Source organism: Euleptes europaea, chromosome 5, assembly GCF_029931775.1.
Source record: "Euleptes europaea isolate rEulEur1 chromosome 5, rEulEur1.hap1, whole genome shotgun sequence".
NCBI classification, from domain to species: domain Eukaryota; kingdom Metazoa; phylum Chordata; class Lepidosauria; order Squamata; family Sphaerodactylidae; genus Euleptes; species Euleptes europaea.
The window spans coordinates 8415114-8435884 of NC_079316.1; the positions used below are offsets into that span (position 1 = coordinate 8415114).

The 20771-nt window shown below is 50.4% G+C and overlaps 1 protein-coding gene across 1 annotated transcript in view; it reads right to left on the reverse strand.

Moving 5' to 3' along the window:
- Window positions 1-20771, reverse strand: part of LOC130478431 (solute carrier family 12 member 9-like) — a 103637-nt gene that overhangs the window by 58308 nt on the left and 24558 nt on the right. Inside the window, exons 2-6 of the mRNA XM_056850571.1 lie at window positions 12333-12467; window positions 10381-10518; window positions 8028-8327; window positions 6854-6961; window positions 6607-6718 (exon numbers count right to left, since the gene is read on the reverse strand). Of these exons, the coding sequence (XP_056706549.1) occupies window positions 6607-6718; window positions 6854-6961; window positions 8028-8327; window positions 10381-10518; window positions 12333-12467 (793 nt within the window). The remainder of the gene's footprint in view (window positions 1-6606; window positions 6719-6853; window positions 6962-8027; window positions 8328-10380; window positions 10519-12332; window positions 12468-20771) is intronic.

Genomic DNA, 20771 nt, shown 5'->3' on the forward strand with positions numbered 1-20771 from the left:
ATCCAGCGTCTGTGTCAGAGAGAGAAAAAGGAAGGCACACAACACACAGTTGAATTGTGGAGCTCCCTGCCCCAAGTTGTGGTGATGGCTGCTGACTTGGAAGGCTTGAAGAGGGGAGTGGACATGTTCATGGAGGAGAGGGCTATCCTTGGCTACTAGTGAAAACAGATACTAGTCATGATGCAGACCTATTCCCTCCATGATCAGAGGAGCAGGCCTATTATATTAGGTGCTGTGGAACACAGGCAGGATAATGCTGCTGCAGCCATCTTGATTGTGGGCTTCCTAGAGGCACCTGGTTAGCCACTGTGTGAGCAGACTGCTGGACTTGACGGGCCTGGGTCTGATCCAGCAGGGCTTTTCTTATGTTCTTATTATAATTATATTATATATAATTATATTAGGTGCTGTGGAACACAGGCAGGATAGATGCTGCTGCAGCTGTCTTGTTTGGGGGCTTCCTGGAGGCACCTGGTTGGCCCCTGTGGGAACAGACTGCTGGACTTGATGGGCCTGGGTCTGATCCAGCAGGGCCTTTCTTATGTTAGGTCCCTGCCACCCTAAACCCTGACTGGATGGGGCCTGGTGAGGTCATTGGCAATGTCATGCTGAAGAGCTGTTTTAACAGAAGTACTAGCAGTACCACTGGTAGTACTAGAAGTACCACTGGATATGGTTATCGAGTAATATCTGTGCGTAGTCACAGCAGCGAGGCTTGGGAGAGACGGGCAATTTACCAGACTAAAAATAAAAGCAATATGGAAATTAGCTACCTGCTAAATGTAAAATGTAGATGAACCTTTAGTGCCAATCACTACTTACGATCTCTAGTTCCCATGCGCAATTGCTCTCACAATTAGAGGTCTTGGGAGGGGGGAACCCCCACAGATCTGCAGCATGGCAGACCACCAGCGACAATTTGTTTGTTTATTATTATTCAGAAGAAGAAGAGTTAGTTTTTATACCCCGCTCTTTCTCTACCTTTAAGGAGTCTCAAAGCAGTTTACAATCGCCTTCCCCTCCTCACAACAAGCACCCTACAAGGTAGGTGGGGCTGAGAGAGCTCTGAGAGAGCTGTGACTAGCCCAAGGTCACCCAGCAGGATTCGTGTGGAGGAGTGGGGAATCAAACCCAGTTCTCCAGATTAGAGTCCACCGCTCTTAACCACCACACCCCGCTGGCTCTCATTTATACCCCACCTTTCTCCCCAATGGGGACCCAAATCAGATTACATTGTTCCCTTCTCCTCCATTTTATCTTCACAACAACCCTACGAGGGAGGTTAGGCTGAGAGCATGCAACTGGCCCAAGGTCAATCATGATTAGTATCCATTTTGACTAGTAGCTATGGATAGCCCTCTTCTCCATGAACAGGTCTGCTCCTCTCGTAAAGCCTTCCAAATTGGCAGCCATCACCACCTCCTGGGGCAGGGAGTTCCACCATTTAACTATGCGTGGTGTGAAGAAAGACTTCCTTTTATCTGTTTTGAATCTCTCCCCCTCCCGCTTCAGCAGATGACCCCACGTTCTAGTATTATGGGAGAGGGAGAAAAGCTTCTCCCTGTCCACTCTCACCATACCAGGCATACTTTTATAGACCTCTATCATGTCTCCCCTTAACTGCCTTCTTTCCAAGCAGCCCTAAGCGTCTTAACCGCTCCTCATAGGGCCGTTGCTCTTGTCCCCTGATCATTTTGGTTGCTCTTTTCTGCACCGTCTCAAGCTCTGCAATGTCCTTTTTTAGGTGGGGTGACCAGAACCCGACGCAGTAGTAGGTGATATGCCCGTCTGAGCAGACAATACCGACCTTGATGGACTGAGGGTCTGATCCGGTGTCAGGCCCCTTCCCCGTTCAGCGCAGCCTCTGTGCAGAGGAGGGGGGCGGAGTGGCCAGCGCCGTGGCAGGCACGGCCCTTCCCCGATGCCCCCGTCCCCTGTCGTTATGAGCAACGGCCGTGCATTAAGGTATTAGAACATGACAGCTATAATTCTAACCCACTCCTGCCGCCTGCCCCGACAGGGTAGCGATTTATGGCAGCACTTTCCTGAGCAGAAAATTAACTAAGCGTGTGCTCTCCCAGAACAAGTCGCTCTCTCTCTCTCTTGCGAGCACCCACTGACGGCAACCGCACCCAGCCCCCACCTTGAGGATCGCCGGTCGAAGCAGCAGCAGAAGAGTTGGTTTTTATGCACCGATTTTCTCTACCTCTAATGGGAGAATCGAACCGGCTTACAATCCCCTTCCCCTCCCCACCACAGACACCCGGTGAGGTACGTGGGGCTGAGAGAGCTGTGACTAGCCCAAGGTCATCCTCGCTGGGCAAAGAGGTTCCGCCCATCTTGCAATCGGCTGGCGGACCCCACACTGACACGAGGGGAGACCCAGAAAAGCCAGAAGAGCAGCATCATAACCTGGGACCTTCTTTGCTGCCCTCCTTCCATTTTTAAAAGTTAAACACAGCTGGGTGGAAGGAGGAGACAAGTTGGTTTTTATATGCAGACCTTCTCTACCACTTATGGAAGAATCAAACCGGCTCACAATCACTTTCCCTTCCCCTCCCCACAACAGACATCCTGTGAGGTAGGTGGGGCTGACAGAGCTCGAAGAGAACTGAGACTAGCCCAAGGTCACCCAGCTGACTTCATGTGGAGGAGTAGGGAAACAAATCCAATTCCCCAGATTAGCCTCCGCCGCTCATGTGGAGGAGTGGGGAATCGAACCCAGTTCTCCAGATCAGAGTCCACGGCTCCAAACTGCCACTCTTAACCACTACACCAAGCTGGCTCCCACAGCGTGGTGGCAGAGGCACAGATTAATCTGCAGCCTTTACTCCCATCGACACACTGGCCCAGATCCAGGATCCACCGAGCTTGCCGGTGCGATGGAGTGGACAGAGCGGCAAACTAGTGGGAGACTCGGGTTCAAATCCCCACATCTACCAGGAAAGCACACAGGGTCACCCCGGGCCTGTCACAAGCTCCCAGCCTGGCCTACCTCACAGGGCGGTGTGGAGGAATAGAGGAGGTGGACAACAATGTTCTAGAAGCTGCTTTGAGTCCAAAACAGGGAGAAAAGAGGGGCAGAAATAAATAAATGGACAGACGCAAATGCACAGGGGTGCCCTGCATGAATGGAATGGACGGGGAGGCTGCAGGGTGTGGATCTTAAAACGGGGAGACCAGAGAAGGGCTGGAAGGTCAGCAGCTCCTTGCAGGATCTTGTCCAGTCTGCCTGGATGGGAGACCCTCTTGGGTTTTCTCAGCTTGAGCTCCCCCCTTTGCACAGATCCTGCCTACGAAACAGGAGAATGTCGGAGCGGCGGAGGCTGATCTGGTGAACTGGATTTGTTTCCCCACTCCTCCACACGAAGCCAGCTGGGGTGACCTCGGGCTAGTCACAGCTCTCTCCGCCCCACCTGTCTCACAGGATGCCTGTTGTGGGGAGGAGAAGGCGATTGTAAGCCGCTTTGTTTCTGCCTTAAGTGGTAGTGAAAGTCGGGATATAAAAACCAACTCCTCTTCTTCTTCTAAACAGGAGCGGCGGAAAAGCGTCCACACACGAAAGAGGCAGAAGAGTCCTTCTGTAGCCAGAGGTAGAGTGTGAAGCATAGGGAAGGTCGAACAGGTGCAAAAGAACAATCAACCCGCACACATGCGACGGAATTGGATTTTCACCTGGGGATGGAATCCTGCATTTTTAGCAAATTGGGTGTTGTGTGTGTGTAGTGGGGAGGCGGAATTGAGGGCAGGACGAAAGAGGGGGAAGCCACTACAGGTTTTTTTAGTGGGCCGGTGTTTCTGGCATGTCAGTTCTGATTTGAGGCCCCTTCCATGTGCGCCTGACCCAGGCTGCCCGCCTGGAAAACATCTCGGAATTGGCTGTAAGGGCAGGTCAATGCAATCTGAGCCGCGCTGAATGCTCCACCAGCTTGCAGAGGGCAAAAAGTCCAGGTTTCCAATAACGACGCAGTAACCAACGTGTGTGTGTGTGTGTGTGTGTGTGTGTGTGTGTGTGTAGGGGGGGAATCTCTAACAAAGTAAACATCACAACCAGGCACAGGCCAGGGTTCCCTGGTGGCTTGTTTGTGCCTGCAAGATTTGAATCCATGAGCACCTTGGAGGCCAACAAGATTTTGGGGGGTATGAGCTTTCGAGAGTCAAAGCTCCCTTCGTCAGATACAAGCAGGAACAAAGATTCCTAATTTTTTATATTACAATCAGAAGGTCCCAGGTTCGATCCCCGGCATCTCCAGTTAAAGAGATCAGGTGATGTGAAAGGCCTTTTACCTGAAACCACAGAGAGCCACTGCCAATCTGAGTAGACAGTTCTGACCTTGAGGGATACACGAACACACGAAGCTGCCATATACTGAATCAGGCCCTCGGTCCATCAAAGCCAGTATTGTCCACTCAGACTGGCAGCGGCTGTCCAGGGTCTCAGGCAGAGGTCTTCCACATCACCTAGTCTCTTTAACTGGAGATGCCGGGGATCGAACCTGGAACCTTCTGCATGCCAAGCAGAGGCTCTACCACTCAGCCACGGCCCCTCTCCATGGCGCTCCAGGGTCTCTGGCAGAGGTCTTTCACATCACCTACTTGCCTAGTCCCTTTAACTGGAGATGCCAGGGATCGAACCCGGGACCTTCCGAATGCCAAGCAGAGGCTCTGCCACTGAGCCACGGCCCCTCCCCAAAGAGGCAGGCAATGGCAAACCACAACCACTTCTAATTATCTCTTGCCTTGAAAACCTTACGGGGTTCCCATAAGTTGGCTACAACTACCTCCCCCCCCAATCCCCTGGTGACCCCTCCTCTTTGCCCAGAGGAAGGGGAAAAAACCTCCAGGATCCCCGACTGATCTGTCCTGGAGGAAAATCCCTTCCTGATCCTAAAGTGGCAATTGACATTACCCTGGGGATATAAGAAAGGGGCAGGAAAGCCGTTTTGTAAGTCATTAATTCATAGGGTCACCATAATTCAGAAGCAACTTGACAGCACTTAATACGCACACAGGTTTTGTACTAACAAGCTGTCTGAAAGAAGGCTTAAATCTTCACGGACGGAAGAAAAAAACCCCAGAGGGAAAGCAAATCCACCCCACAACCACCACCATTTAAACTACCCTCCCAACCTCCAGGTCCCCAGCCAACTTGGTAAACGAAAGCATCACTAAAAACTTCAGCAAGCAGAGGGAACAAAGGCATGCAAAATCTGATCAGAGCATCCGGCAGCCCCAGCTCAAATTACTGATTCTTTTTCGCCGCTGCCAACTACTGTCAGAATGGCACCAAGCATCCGGTGTGCCCACAGAGAACAGTCACAAAAACCCACGTCGAATTCATCTCGGACTGGGCCTTTTTAGACGGCAAGATTTGGGGGAGGGGGGGTCTGGATGTTTCCACGCTCCCCCACCCACTTTACAAACCCTAATTTGCGCACAAAACCAACAGGTCAGGGAGAACGGTGAGCTAGAATTAGGGCTACCAACTCCAAGTTGGGAAATTCCTTGCGAGTTGGTGGTGGAACCTGGGTAGGGCAAGGTTTGGGGACAGGAGGGCCCTTACTGGAGAACTGTGCTATAAAGTCCACCCTCCAAAGCAGCTATTTTCTTCAGGGGAACTGATCTCTGCAGTCTGGAGATCTGTTGAGATTCTAGGAGACATCCAGGCCCCACCTGGAGGATGGCAACCTCAATTAGAGTCTCTCTCCATCTGATATCAATTTTTGATATCCAGGGAAGTTATATTTTTGATATGACTTTTTGATATCCCACGGGAAATCATTCAAATATGGAAACCCCCACCCACAACCTGAACTGGTGCAGTCCGGAAAGAGCTTTGCCATTCATTCTCCTGCCTATACGTAGAAACTGCCTTCGGCGCTTCTTGGCTTCTGTCTGAAAGCCACGGAGGAGGCGATAGTCAACTCACACATGAACACATGAAGCTGCCTTATACTGACTCAGACCCTTGGTCCATCAAAGCCAGTATTGTCTAATCGGACTGGCAGCGGCTCTCTAGGGTCTCAGAGCGAGAGTGGTGTAGTGGTTAAGAGCGGTGGTTTGGAGCGGAGGATTCTAATCTGGAGAACTGGGTTTGATTCCCCACTCCTCCACATGAAGCCAGCTGGGTGACCTTGGGCTAGCCACAGAGCTCTCTCAGCCCCACCTTCCTTACAGGGTGCCTGTTGTGGGGAGGGAAGGGGATTGTAAGTCAGTTCGATTCTCCCTTAAGTGGTAGAGAAAGTCGGCATATAAAAACCGACTCTTCTTCTTCAGGTAGAGGTCTTTCACATCGCCTACTTGCCTGGTCCCCTTAACTGGAGATGGCGGGGATTGAACCTGGGACCTTCTCCATGCCAAGCAGTTACTCTGCCACTGAGCCTCGGCCCCTCCCTTGAAGCTAAGAGGATGGCTCCGTTGAGGCGCCCTCCCCCCAGGAAAAGGCCTTGGATGAAGCGCCTCAGTTTCCCAGCCTGCAAAATGGGAATAGCTGCAATTCGCCCTCAACCCAGGATGAATAAGCTGGCCGGAATGATGAAAGGGAGAGAAGTATTTGCAAAATAAACTGGGGCGGGAGCTCCCCCCGGTGGCCAGCCTGGCACGTACCTGTCACAGGTGCAGCTCAACAGGACGGCCATCAAATTGTAGATGACGTAGGTGAAGATGACAGCGATGATGGTTCCCCGGGGGATGGAGTAGCTTGGCCGCTTCAGGTCCCCTGTGGGATGAGAGAGATCAGGACACCCCAAGCCCAGAGAGAATTCCACCCCCCATGCGCATGCCCACAGCATGTCCCCTGGTGCATACTCCCCCTCCTGGGCTTCCCTGGCGGGACCCACAACACCACACTCACCAGACATATTGGAGCCGGCCATGATGCCCGTGCAGCCGTTGAACATGACGGCAAAGACGGTGCTGAAGCTCATCAGGCGCCCAGTGGTGTAATCCACGCTGTAGCCGGCTGCAGGGGATGGGGAAGAACAGAGGTCACGCTGAAGGCAGAGCTGGGGAGGGGGGTGAAAGCCCCCTCCTCCGCAACAAAGGGAGCCCCCTGCCACGACCGGCAGCCAGGCCCCATTCCATTAACAGTTCCATAGAAGACAATTTGCAAGATCTGGACAAGGCTATCAAACATAGGACATTTGGGAGGACTTTGATGCATAGGGTTGCCATGAGTCGGAAGTGACTTGACGGCACATAACACACACACAGAAGACAGAGGGAATTTTCATCCAGTGCTCCTTCTCCCATCAGGGATGCAAAGGGGAGAAAAAGCAGCACCTGCTAAGACTTCCCATTTCTTCCATGCACCTATTGAAGGTACAGGGGCCGCATCGACTGCTGCAGCTGATCAGCCTCGCAGCTGTTACGCCAGCCCTGGGGTATTGTCCCTCCAAAGTCCCAGCCTGATCAGACTCGCAATGGCTCTCCAGGGTCTCAGGCACAGGGCTTTCACGTCACCTTATGCCTGGTCCTTTTAACTAGAGATGCCGGGGATTGAACCTGGGACCTTCTGCATACCAAGCAGATGCTCTACCACTGAGCCACAGCCCCTTCCCTGACAGCCTTGAACACATGAAGCTGTCTTATACGGAGTCAAGACCTTCAGTCCACAGCCAGTATTGTCTACTCAGACTGGCAGCGGCTCTCCAGGGTCTCAGGCGGAGGTCTTTCACATCACCTACTGCCTGGTCCTTTTAACTGGAGATGCCTGGGACTGAACCTGGGACCTTCTGCATGCCAAGCAGATGCTCTACTACTAGGGCACGGCCCCTCCCCAAACATGCATGCACATACACACGAAGCTGCCTTCTACTGAATCAGACCCTTGGTCCATCAAAGTCAGCATTGTGCACTCAGACTGGCAGCGGCTCTCCAGGGTCTCGGGCCTTTTGCATCACCTGCTTGCCTGGTCCTTTTAACTGAAGATGCCGGAGATTGAACCTGGGACATTCTGCATGCCAAGTAGAGGCTCTTCCACTGAGCCACAGCTCCTCCCCCAAGAATTGGAAAGCCGTGCGACTCACCTGCGAGGTTGGACCGAAGGGTGTGGAGGCTGAAGCCGGTGAAGGAGGCGTTGCCGAGGCCCGTGCCGTTACCGCCGCCACCCGGCAGTTGCACCGTGTGAGGACCCACCACGAAGAAACTGAGGACGACGGTGCCCAGGACGCCCATGACGATGACGAAGATGAGGAAGGTGGCCTTGGCGTAGATGCCGGCGCCCACCAGGCATACGAGGAGGCAGAGGAGGAGCAGAACCGTCCCGTACAGCAGCTCGAACCAGTATCCTCTCTGCAGGACGTGGACGCCGCTACCCATGTTGCCCTCTGTCAGGAGAACCAATGGAGGGTTAACGTTGCCAGTCAAACGGCCAACCTTCTACGTGCCCCCCTCCCCCCGTTCCTAGGGAGGGCTGGTCTGCCCCTGGTGTTATCAAAGTGTGGGGCAGGACTCTGGCAGGAGGGGCATAGGGTTGACAACTCCGGGATGAGCCGGAGAAGACCCCTTCTTGCAGATCTTAAGAACATAAGAAAGGCCCTGCTGGATCAGACCCAGGCCCATCAGGTCCAGCAGTCTGTTCACACAGTGGCCAACCAGGTGCCTCTAGGAAGCCCCCAAACAAGACCACGGCAGCATTCTCCTATCTGTGCTCCAAAGCAGCTAATGTAATAGGCATGCTCCTCTGGTCCTGGAGAGAATAGGTCTGCATCATAAGAAAGGCCCTGCTGGATCAGACCAAGTCCCATAGTCTGTTCCCACAGTGGCCAACCAGGTGCCTCTAGGAAGCCCACAAACAAGACGACTGCAACAGCATCTATCCTGCCTGTGTTCCAAAGCACCTCATATAACAGGCCTGCTCCTCTAATCCTGGAGGGAATAGGTGTGCATCATGACTAGCATCCATTTTTACTAGTAGCCGTGAATACCCCTTTCCTCCATGAACATGTCCACTCCCCTCTTAAAGCCTCCCAGGGTGGCAGCCATCACCATATCCCGGGGCAGGGAGTTCCACAATTTAACTATGCGTTGTGTGAAGAAATACGTTCTTTTATCTATTGTCGAAGGCTTTCAGGGTCAGAGTTCATCGGTTCTTGTAGGTTATCCGGGCTGTGTGACCGTGGGTCTTGGCATTTTCTTTCCTGCCGTTTCGCCAGCAGCTGTGGCAGGCATCTTCAGAGGAGTAACAAGTGTTACTCCCTCAAGTGTTACTCCTCTGAAGATGCCTGCCACAGCTGCTGGCGAAACGTCAGGAAAGAAAATGCCAAGACCCACGGTCACACAGTCCGGATAGTCCTTTTATCTGTTTGGAATCTCTCAACCCTCCATTTTCAGCAGATGACCCCGCATTCTGGTATTAAGCGAGAGGGAGAAAAGCTTCTCCCTGTCCACTCTCCCCATACCGTGCATAATTTTATAGACCTCTATCATGTCTCCCCTTAACCGCCTTCTTTCCAAGCCAAACAGCCCTAAGCGTTTTAACTGCTCCTCATACGGCAGTTGCTGTAGCCCCCTGATCATTTTGGACGCTCTTTTCTGCACCTTCTCAAGCTCCGCAATATCCTTTTTTAGGTGTGGTGACCAGAACTGTGCACAGCCACTGCAAGGTCTGGTGGTTTGTTAGGGCTTTTGCAGGGGTGTGTGTTAAGTGACAGACAACAGGATGGTGCTGCTGCAGTCGTCTTGTTTGTGGCTTCCTGGAGGCACCTGGTTGGCCTGCTGGACTTGATGGGCCTTGGTCTGATCCAGCAGGGCCTTTCTTATGTTCTTATCTTTAAAGGGGGAGGGAGGATTTGGGGTTTGCCTTTTTAGTTTTGGTTTGAAACGGGAAATGTTTTTAACTTTTATTGTAAGCTGCTTTGACCCACAAGGAAAGGTGGGATATAAATGTTTTGATAACAATAACAATATGAGGAAAGATTACCTTTACCCGAAGTCTTATTCCACACCTCCTTGAGTGCCTGTCAGAATGACTCTACAGCACTGGTTCCCAACCGGGGGTCCGCGGACCCCCAGGGGTCCGCGAGAACTAAATTAAGGTCTGCGAAACAGTTATAAACCCATAATAAATTAATATTTTCAATTAAAAGTTCTCTATTATAAAAATATATTATTCTGTTTAATGTTTAATGTTTAACAGTTATGATTAAAGTTTATTTTCAAATTTTTGGAATTTTTATTTTGAACCTTGGGGTCCCTGCACCGAACAAAAAAGTCCTAGTGGTCCCTGGTCAAAAAAAGGTTGGGAATCACTGCTCTACAGTGACTAGGACTGCCAGCTCTGAGTTGGGCAATACCTGGAGATTTTTTTTTGGGGGGGAAACAGGGTTTAGGGAGGGTTGGGTGACCTTGGGGAGGGGGGACCCCTCGCGTCGCACTCACCTTCCGGGACTCCGAAGTCATCCACGACGGCTTCCACCAGCCCCAGGGTGTAGAGGGCACTGCCGCAAACGTTGGCCAAGAAGAACATGATCCCGATGCTGCCCCCGAACTCGGGTCCCAGGGCCCGGCTGATCATGTCTGCGCCACGGGGGGTCAAGGAGCCACAGAGACCACAGGGCAAGGTGAGAAGGAACAACCTAGAGCCAGCGTGGGGCAGTGGTGAAGAGCGGCGGACTCCAATCTGGAGAACCGGGTTCGATTCCCCACTCCTCCAAATGAGGCCTGCTGGGTAACCTTGGGGTATTCACAGTTCTCTCTGAACTCTCTCAGCCCCACTTACCTCACAAGGCATCAGTTGTGGGGAGGGGAAGAGAAGGAGATTGTATGCCGCTTTGAGACTCATTAAAGGTAGAGAAAAAGCGGGGTACAAAAACCAACGCTTCTTCCTCCTCCTCCTCCCTCTCCTTTCCCCCCACCACTCTCAGGCTAACCTTCCTCACAGGGTTGTTGAGAGGATAAAATGGAGAAGTGTGAGTCGCTCTGGGCCCCTATGGTGAAGAAAAGTGGGTGTAAATGAAGTAAATCAAACGTTGGGGATGAAGGTGGAATTCTTTCCATTCCCTCCATTAGCCATAAAGAGCGGTGGACCCTAATCGGGAGAACAGGGTTCAATTCCCCGCTCCTCCACATGAAGTCAGCTGGGTGACCTTGGGCCAGTCACAGTTCCCTTCGAACTCCCTCAGCCCCACCTACCTCACAAGGTGTCTGTTGTGGGGAGGAGAAGGGAAGGAGATTGTAAGCTGGTTTGAGGATCCTTAAAGGCAGAGAAAAGGGGGTATAAAAAACAATTCCTTCTCTTCCTACCCCGCAAGGCCAGGAAGGAGAGGACCTGTCTTGTTCAGCCATGGCTACATTCCATAAGAACGTAAGAAAGGCCCTGCTGGATCAGACCAAGGCCCATCAAGTCCAGCAATCTGTTCACACAGCGGCCAACCAGGTGCCTCTAGGAAGCCCACAAACAAGACGACTGCAGCAGCACCATCCTGCCTGTTTTCCAGCGCACCAAAATAATAGGCATGCTCCTCTGATACTAGAGAGAATAGGTATGCAGCATAACTAGTATCCATTCTAACTAACAGCCATGAATACCCCTCTCCTCCACGAATATGTCCACTCCCCTCTTAAAGCCCTCCAAGCTGGCAGCCATCACCACATCCTGGGGCAGGGAGTTCCACAATTTAACTATGCGTTGTGTGAAAAAATACTTCCTTTTATCTGTTTTGAATCTCTCACCCTCCAGCTTTAGCAGATGAACCCGTGTTCTAGTATTATGGGAGAGGGAGAAAAACTTCTCCCTGTCCACTCTCCCCAAACCATGCATAATTTTATAGACCTCTATCATGTCTCCCCTTAGCCACCTTCTTTCCAAGCTAAACAGCCCTAAGCGTCTTAACCGCTCCCCATAGGACAGTTGCTCTAGTCCCCTAATCATTTTGGTTGCTCTTTTCTGCACCTTCTCAAGCTCTGTAATATCCTTTTTTAGGTGTGGGGACCAGAACTGTACACAGTATTCCAAGTGTGGTCTCACCATAGATTTGTACAAGGGCAGTATGATATCAGCAGTTTTATTCTCTATTCTTGTCTAATTATGGCCAGCATGGAGTTTGCCTTTTGTACAGCAGCCGCACACTGGGTTGACATCTTCACTGAGCTATCCACTACCACCCCAAGATCCCTTTCTTGGTCTGTTGCTGCCAGCACAGATCCAGTTTCTGGGAGAGGTGGGGGGATGGGGGGCTTGCAGCAATTCGGGGAAAAATCAAGGCTTTGGCTCAGGGCGAGGGAATAGCAAAAATTAAAGGGGGAAATCTCCGGCATGCAGGGTGGGGTGTCATGCATCTTTTATTTTATTTTAATTTTTTTAACAAAACAAACACTGATAGGAAGGATACAATAAGCACCGCCAGCATCCAAGGCCCCGTTGGTAGAGATGGCACACACCGAGAGGACCGTCATGCCGATGATGAAATAGGCCACCAGGAACATGCCCAGAGACTGATACAATCCAGCCTGGCCCACCACAAATCCTGCCAAGAAAGAGAAAGACAGGGAGTCACTTGAAGATGCCACCAAGGGTCCCACGGCTTTCTTCAGGAGGCTCTCTTAGCCACGCAGGCAATCGCGGTGGGGGATCCATCCAGGCCTGGTTGCTGAAAAGGATTAGAGACAAAAAATGGGGAGGGGGAAAAAGAAAACAGCACAGTGCTGAATGTTAAGAACATCCGAAGGGCCCTGCTGGATCAGACCAGTGAGGGTCCACCTAGTCCAGCATCCTCTCCCATAGAGTGGCCCACCCAGTTCCTCTGGAGGTCCAACAACAGGGCATAGAAGCCCAGGCCTTCACAGAAACGTTAGAAGAATCACAGAATCATAGAGTTGGAAGGGACCACCGGGGTCATCTAGTCCAACCCCCTGCACAATGCAGGAAATTCACCACTACCTCCCACAAACACACACCCAGTTCCCAGAAGATGGCCAAGGTGCCCTCCCTCTGATGATCTGCCGAAGGTCATAGAATCAGCACTGCTGACAGATGGCCATCTGGCCTCTGCTTAAAAACCTCCAGGGAAGGAGAGCTCACCACCTCCCGAGGACGCCTGCTGCATCAGACCAGTGGTCCATCTACTCCAGCATCCTGTCTCACACCATGGCCAACCAATTCTTCTGGAGGTCCAACCAGTGGGCAGAGATGCCGAGGCCTTCATAATTACTAAGAAGAGCCCTGCTGGATCAGACCAGTGAGGGTCCATCAAGTCCAGCCTCCTGTCTCCCACAGTGGCCAACCAGTTCCTCTGGGAGGTCCAGCAACAGGGTACAGAGAGCGAGGCCTTCCCGTGATGTTGCCTCCCGCCACTGGGAATTCAGAGGTTGACTGCCTCTCAACGTGGAGGTTCCCTTTAGTCACCGTGGCTAGTAGCCGCGGACAGACCTCTCGTCCATGAATCTGTCCATTTCCCTTTTAAAGCCTGTGGCCATCACTACATCCTCCGGCAGCGAACTCCACTTTTTAATCACTTGTTGCGTAAAGAAATATTTCCTTTTGTCCGTCCTGAATCTACTTCCCATCAACGTCATGTGATGCCCTCGAGTTTTAGTATTTTGGGAGAGGGAGAAAAAGTTCTCTTTGGTCAACTCTCTCCACCCCGTGCTTAATTTTAGAAACCTCTATCCTTTTCCCCTCGCGGTTGTCTCTTTTCTTTTTTTAAATAAATTTTTATTGAATTTTAACAAAACATACAATATAAGAAGACAGGGAAAAAATTAATAACAAAAAAGTTAATTCACAAAATAGAAAAAAAAGAAAAAGAAAAAAAAGAAAAAGAAAATAAAATAAAAGGGTATTTTTACATCATATATAGTACAATCGTCATCAATCAAGATATCCAAAAATATCCAAAAATACCCTTCTACCCAAACACCCACCAAAAGTGACCCTTCACCCGACTTCCGAAGAAGTGTCTGGATAGTTTTACTTATCTATTATCTAAAATTAAAGTCATTTAAACATTATTTTTCTATATCTCACTAAATAATGTCGTAAAGTCCATTTTTGCCATCTTATCCCAATATGAGCGGTTGTCTCTTTTCTAAACTCAAAAGTCCCGGATCCCTCAGCCTTTCCTCATAGGGCCGGCGCTCCCAACCCCCTAACCATTTTGGTTGCCCTCTTCTGTTTGCAAGTTATAAAATAATCTACTGCTCTGCTTGAGATAATGGACAGATCGCCCCACCCCACGTCCGCCATCGTAACAAGTCTGGGCTGAACGTTTGACAACCAAAAATAAAATTCTGGCAGTGTAGCACAGTGGTTACAGCCTTGGGCTGGGAAATCTGGGATGAAATCCCCCCCTGTGCCACAAAACTCACTGGGTGACCTTGGGCCAGCCTCGCCTACCTTACAGGATTGCTTTGAGGATAATATGGAGGATGGGGGAAACAATGCATAGGAAACTTGGAGGAAAGGATGGATAAAAACGGATAGTCTGGGGAGGTTTTAAGTGCCCCATTTTTACACTTTTCTGTTAATCCGAGTTAATCCGGATGATTTACAGAAACATCTCGGCGATTTTGATGCTCGCATCAAAAAGGAAGATGTTGCGGGGGGAAAAAATATGACTCAAGCAGCACGGGGCGCGTCCATGCTCACACGAGCCTGCAAGGGTAGAGAGACTATTACTGTGATCGAAGGCGGGAGAGCGCAAATAGCGAGAGGTAGCTGTCGGACTTTAAACTGAAGTTGCGCGGCGAACCAGATCGGCAGCATGGTCACGGCGAGTTGCGGGAAGCGCTTCCCTCGCCCTGTGCATAATTGTCCGGTGGAATTCATCGCCACCGGATGTTGTGACGGTGACTAGGCAGGGCGGCTCCCAAACAGAACGAGACGGGTTCAGGCAATGATAGCCATCTCGGCAGGGCAGACGAAACCTCCATGTTCAGGAGCAGTACACACCGATCGGCAGGCTCTGCAGAGGAAGGCGCGGTTTCCATCCCGCCCTGCCTACGAGCGTGCAAAGGCACCCGGTTGGCGACCGTTTTGAGACACGAGACCCGGTTTAAACAGAGGGTAAAACCGAGCTGTGCCTACTTCAGGCTACCATTTCTAGAGTATTTCATGCAGCGGGGGGGACCTCACTGCAAATTAAAAAAAAAACACCAAAAACCACCTTAGCATACTGGGGATTTTTATGAAGCTGTTTATGAAGAAGTCCATCCTCGCAAGCAACCCCGTCCCCACAAGTGACCCCTTCCCCTTAACTCTACCCCCTATTGCAGGCTGATGCCTGGCGAACCAACGATTTTCTCCAATAGGACTACGCCATTTGTTAATTCTAAATTTATACCAATCGACCTGCTAACAAGACCTGTTGGAACACTACCTGGTGAACACTACCCGTTGAACCAACCATTTGAACTCATACTGAATAGTACCACCTGCTGAATATATACTTGTAAAATTATTTCATACACTGTTATACAAGCGGATTTTGCATGTTCCATCCCCTATGTTTATTTTTGTACGTTAGTTGGGTTGAAATGGTTTTGGAGGACCGTTTCCCGGTGAGTTATCACCTACTTATGTCAAACTTATTTAAAAGATTATATGTTTATAATCTATGTTGCAATGTTTTATTTTAGGAGGTACTATCTGACTATAGAGTGACCCTCTATGGCAAGGCCCCCCAACATTTCTGAGCATGGGGGCCACCTTTGGAATATCGACACCGGGTGGCCACGTTGCAACGGCCTGCCAGTTAGGGTTGCCAGGTCCCTCTTTGCCACCGGCGGGAGGTTTTTGGGACGGCGCCTGAGGAGGGCGGCGTTTGGGGAGGGACTTCAATGCCACGGAGTCCGATTGCCAAAGTGGCCATTTTCTCCAGGGGAACTGGTCTCTATCGGCTGGAGATCAGTTGTTGTAATAGCAGGAGATCTCCAGCCACCACCTGGAGGTTTTAACTCAACCAAGCTTTGTGTTGAGCAGTAAGGACAATTGACCCCACCCAACAGAGGAGCGTGTTATTATACAGCCCGAGTTGGCAGCTGAAGAAGACCTCCACCCCGAGTGGTCGAAACAGGGAATATCCGGCACCCTGTATTATATATATGTGATCTACTATTGCCACTCGTTCTACTTAGGAGTCAATATACTCCAAACAGCAGCAACAGAAGATACCTGCTATTTCTACTACCAAGTTTGGACATTATTGAGAATATATCCACGTCTCCTTGGCGCAAGTTTGGCGAGATATTCGCACAAAGACTCTTTGAATGGGATTCAGACATTTGTAATTACAAGTTGTTTATGATTTATCCTGCATAATATTGCACAGACAATGATTATATAATTGTACGTTAACTATATGCCTAAACTGAACAAAGACATACTTTGCATTTATTGAATGCTTGTTTTTCTGCTATTTTGTATTTGCTAACCACCTGGAGGTTGGCAACCCTACTGCTAATCCACCTGCTGGCTTGAAGTGGGGATTGCACATGCGCACCCCCGTATGCAAAGCGGCCACATCACATCTGGGTTTACCCCTGGAAGCGCCGCATCATAACGGGAGGCTTTAGCACTCAAACCCCCCAAACGCTAAAGCCTCCTGTCGTGATGCGGCGCTTCCAGGGTAAACCCAGAAGTGACGTAACTGCGTTGCGCACGGGATCGTCGCCTCCGCTTAGCCCCAAAAATCTCCTGCCGGAGGAGAGGGAGAATCTGGCAACCCTAGCACAGTTCCAAAATAATAGGCATGCTCCTCTGATACTAGAGAGAATAGGTATGCACGGGATCGTCTATACCCTGGCATCATCACGATATGCACCTAAACACCGCATGGCCCTCCAGGAAGCATCCGGGTTGTGTGGATATTTGAACCTGATTCTACCATACAGGTAGGCTTGCCAGCTCCAGGTTGGAAAATACCTGGATGTTTGGAGGCGGAGCCTGGGGAGGGCGGGGTTTGGGGAGGGACTTCAATGCCATAGAGCCCAATAGCCAAAGCGGCCGTTTTCTCCAGGGGAACTGATCTCTTTCGGCTGAAGATCAGTTGTCATAGCTGAAGATCTCCAGCTAGTACCTGGAGGTTAACAAGACGAGCAGCACCAAGCCTCATAAACTTAATAAACGTAATACAACTTAAAAATGCTCACACGCCGAAGAATTAAAGATATAACCAAGGTAGGTACCAATCATATGTGAATAGTCCAATAGGTTACAAAAATACAGCGTCTCAATGCCCGGTTGCTTCACCGTTTCTTTTTTAACAGGTTACAGAATTATAACGTCCCAAAAGCTGGGTTGCTTCACCAATAACACAATTCCAGGTGTATCACTGTTCAAAAACGTCCATCCAAAGTACCAATTCCAAAATAACACAAATCCTGTGTGTATCACTGTTCAAAGTACCATTTCCGAAAATAAATCCTTTCCAAACCGGAGAAAAAAGAGAAAAATCATAAAAGTCCAATCCAAAACGACACTTCCGGATTCGTGTGCGTTTCGCAATCCGGTTGCTTCTTCAGTTGATTCCTTCTTGTCTTAATAATAATTTCTCCGTTTCCATATGCTTTTTGGGGGTACACTGACCTCCACAAGGACCAGCCGACCCTCAAGGTTCAAAGTTTTCATAAACTTAGTACCTGGAGGTTGGCAACCCTACATACAGGGTGTATTTGGGCTCATTCATCTGACACGTAAACAGCGTGGCATGGCGAGCAAAGAAAGAGTGCTGCGATCCAGGACGTCCCCTGAGTCAAATCCTGCCTCCGGCACCAACTTTCTAGCTGCCTTTAGGCAAATCACGGTCTCCCACAATATGGAAACTGTAATACTGGTCTTCCTACCCTGCAGGGATGATGTAGATATTACTCAGCTCCGGGCTGTGAAGGGCTTTGAACCCTCACTAATTCTTTTAATAATTTTGAACCATACAGTCTACGGCCAGGCTATCGTGTAGGGTTGCCAAGTGCCTGCTAACTGGCGGCCAATTGCCCACCAATTAACAGGGCTCCCCGATGCCCCTCAGCTGGCCGACCAGGGGAAGCAGGCCAGCTGAAAGAGGGGCGATCGGGTCAATGATGTCAAGTTAAACCAGGAAGCGATGGGGACACTCTGGAATGTCCCTCAAAAACCCTATGGGAATCATAAAGTTTTGGAGGAACGCGTTAAGAGCGTCCCCACCACTTCTGGGGTAAACCAGGACGTGATGGGGATGCTCTAGCACATTTCTCCATACATTCTATGGGTTCCACAGTTTTATTGTGTGTGTGCGGGGGGGGGGGGGTAGAGCATCCCTGTCGCTCTCTGGTTTATCCTGGGACATTATTGAACACGCGAATCACACACGCACACATACCAAAGCTCCCGCCAGTGGCAAGAGGGGACCTGGCAACCCTACAGTCGTGGGATGTCCATGGTAGGCTTGCCAACTCTGGGTGGGGAAATACCTGCATTGCATATTTTAGAGGTGGAGTTTAGGGAGGAACCTCAGCAGGGTGCAATGCCATTGAGTCCACCCTCAAAAGCAGCCATTTTCTCCAGGGGAACTCATCTCTTGTCTTCTGGAGATCAACTGCAACAGTGAGAGATCTCCAGGTAGGATTGCCAACCTCCCGGCACTAGCTGGAGATATCCTGCTATTACAACTGATCACCAGCCGATAGAGATCAGTTCACCTGGAGTAAATGTCAGCTTTGGCATCTGGACTTTATGGCATTGAAGCCCCTCCCCAAACCCTGCCCTCCTCAGGCTCTCCCACCGGTGGTGAAGAGGGACCTGGCAACCCTACCTCCAGGCCCCACCTGGAGGTTAGGAAATAAAGAGCACACAAGCTCAATATTATTCACAGTACTCTTACTTTTATAAAATAAATTTTCACCAAATGTTCAAACAGTTTAAATACTCTCTATTCTATATCTCCAATTTGTTATACACACACACATATATTTTTTCTCAAACTGTGGCAATGTCCACATGTTACCATGGCCCACCTGGAGGTCGGCAACCCCATCTGTGCATGCGCATGGATGCATGCTCCTGTGAGAGGAAGGTGTGGAGGGGATTGTGCCCTGGGGAACTCTTCTCCACTTGATGCACTTCCCCATACTTTGCTCCTCAACAGAGCAAAGGTCCTTTATGAGCAACCTGGGGAAAAACCCTTGAGGTCCTTTCCAGGAGACGTGCAGGCTTCGGCAACCAGCAGCGGGAGGCGGGCTGGTTGGCCAGGCGCCAGCCGTTGAAAGCGTCTCGGGAAGGAAGCAATCACGCTCCCTAGACACCTGCAACCGCCACAGCTTGGCATTCCCCCAACCCCTGCGCTTTGCTTCCTGGACCTCGGGCGACAAAATGCAGGGGAACCCGACGGACGGGAAGCAGACAATGCAGGCCAGCCGGCCGGGGATACGTTGCTGGCCGCGAGCCACACGCACGGCCTCTGCCAGCGGGCCTCCAAAGCGCACAGCTGCCACAGTGCAGCCCAACAACCCCACGCTCTTGCCCCGGAATTGACAGGGTGGCGGGGAGGGGCTGTGGCTCAGTGGCAGAGCATCTGCGTTGGGTTCAGTCCCTGGCATTTCCAGTTAAAAGGAATCAGGCTATAGGTGACGGGAAAGACCTCTGCCTGAGACCCTGGAGAGCTGCTGCCAGTCTGAGTAGACAATGCTGACCTTGATGGACCAAGGATCTTTGGTTCTTGTAGGTTATCCGGGCTGTGTGACCGTGGTCTTTGTATTTTCTTTCCTGACGTTTCGCCAGCAGCTGTGGCCGGCATCTTCAGAGGAGTAACACTGAAGGACAGTGTCTCTGAGTGTCAAGGGTGTAGGAAGAGTAATACATAGTCAGAAAGGGGTTGGGTTTGAGCTGAGTATTGTCCTGCAAAAGTAATGTGCTAATCATTGTCCTGTAAGTATCAAGATAATGTGCTAATGAGGGTATGGTATGTTAATATGGAACCATTGTATCCTGAAGTGATCTGTTAATGTGTGTAATCCAAAGCTAATCTGCCTGGCTATTGTTGAATGTTGTCTTTGTTAGTCTGGAGGTTTTCAGGGCAGGAAGCCAAGCCTTATTCATTCTTAAACTCTCCTCTTTTCTGTTAAAGTTGTGCTGATGTTTATGAATTTCAATGGCTTCTCTGTGCAATCTGACAAAATAGTTGGTAGAATTGTCCAGTCTTTCAGTGTCTTGGAATAAGACCCTGAGTCCTGTTTGTGTCAGTCCATGTTCAGCCACTGCTGATTTCTCAGGTTGGCCAAGTCTGCAGTATCTTTCATGTTCTTTTATCCTTGTTTGTATGCTGCGTTGTGTGGTCCCGATGTAAAGTTCTCCACAGCTGCAAGGTATACGATATACTCCTGCAGAGGAGAGGGGGTCTCTTTTGTCTTTTGCTGATCGTAGCATTTGTTGTATTTTCTTGGTGGGTTTAAACACTGTTTGCAGGTTATGTTTTTTCAAAAGTTTCTCCATCCTATCAGTGACTCCTTTAATTAATGGCAAGAATACCTTTCCTATGGGAGACTGTTTTTCCTGAGTTTTCTGATTTTTGTTTGGTTTAATGGCCCTGCTGATTTCATTCTTGGAGTAGCCAAGGATCTGTTTGGGGATCTGTTTGGGGAGGGGCTGCGGCTCAGTGGTAGAGCATCTGCTTTTGCGTGCAGAAGGCCCCAGGTTCAACCCCTGGCATCTCCAGCTGAAAGGGCCACGTGGCAGGTGAAGGGAAGACCCCCGCCTGAGACCCTGGAAAGCAGCTGCCAGTCTGAGGAGCAATAGTGACCTTGATGGACCAAGGGTCTGATACAGTAGAAGGCAGCTTCATGTCACTTCGAGGAGGGCAGGG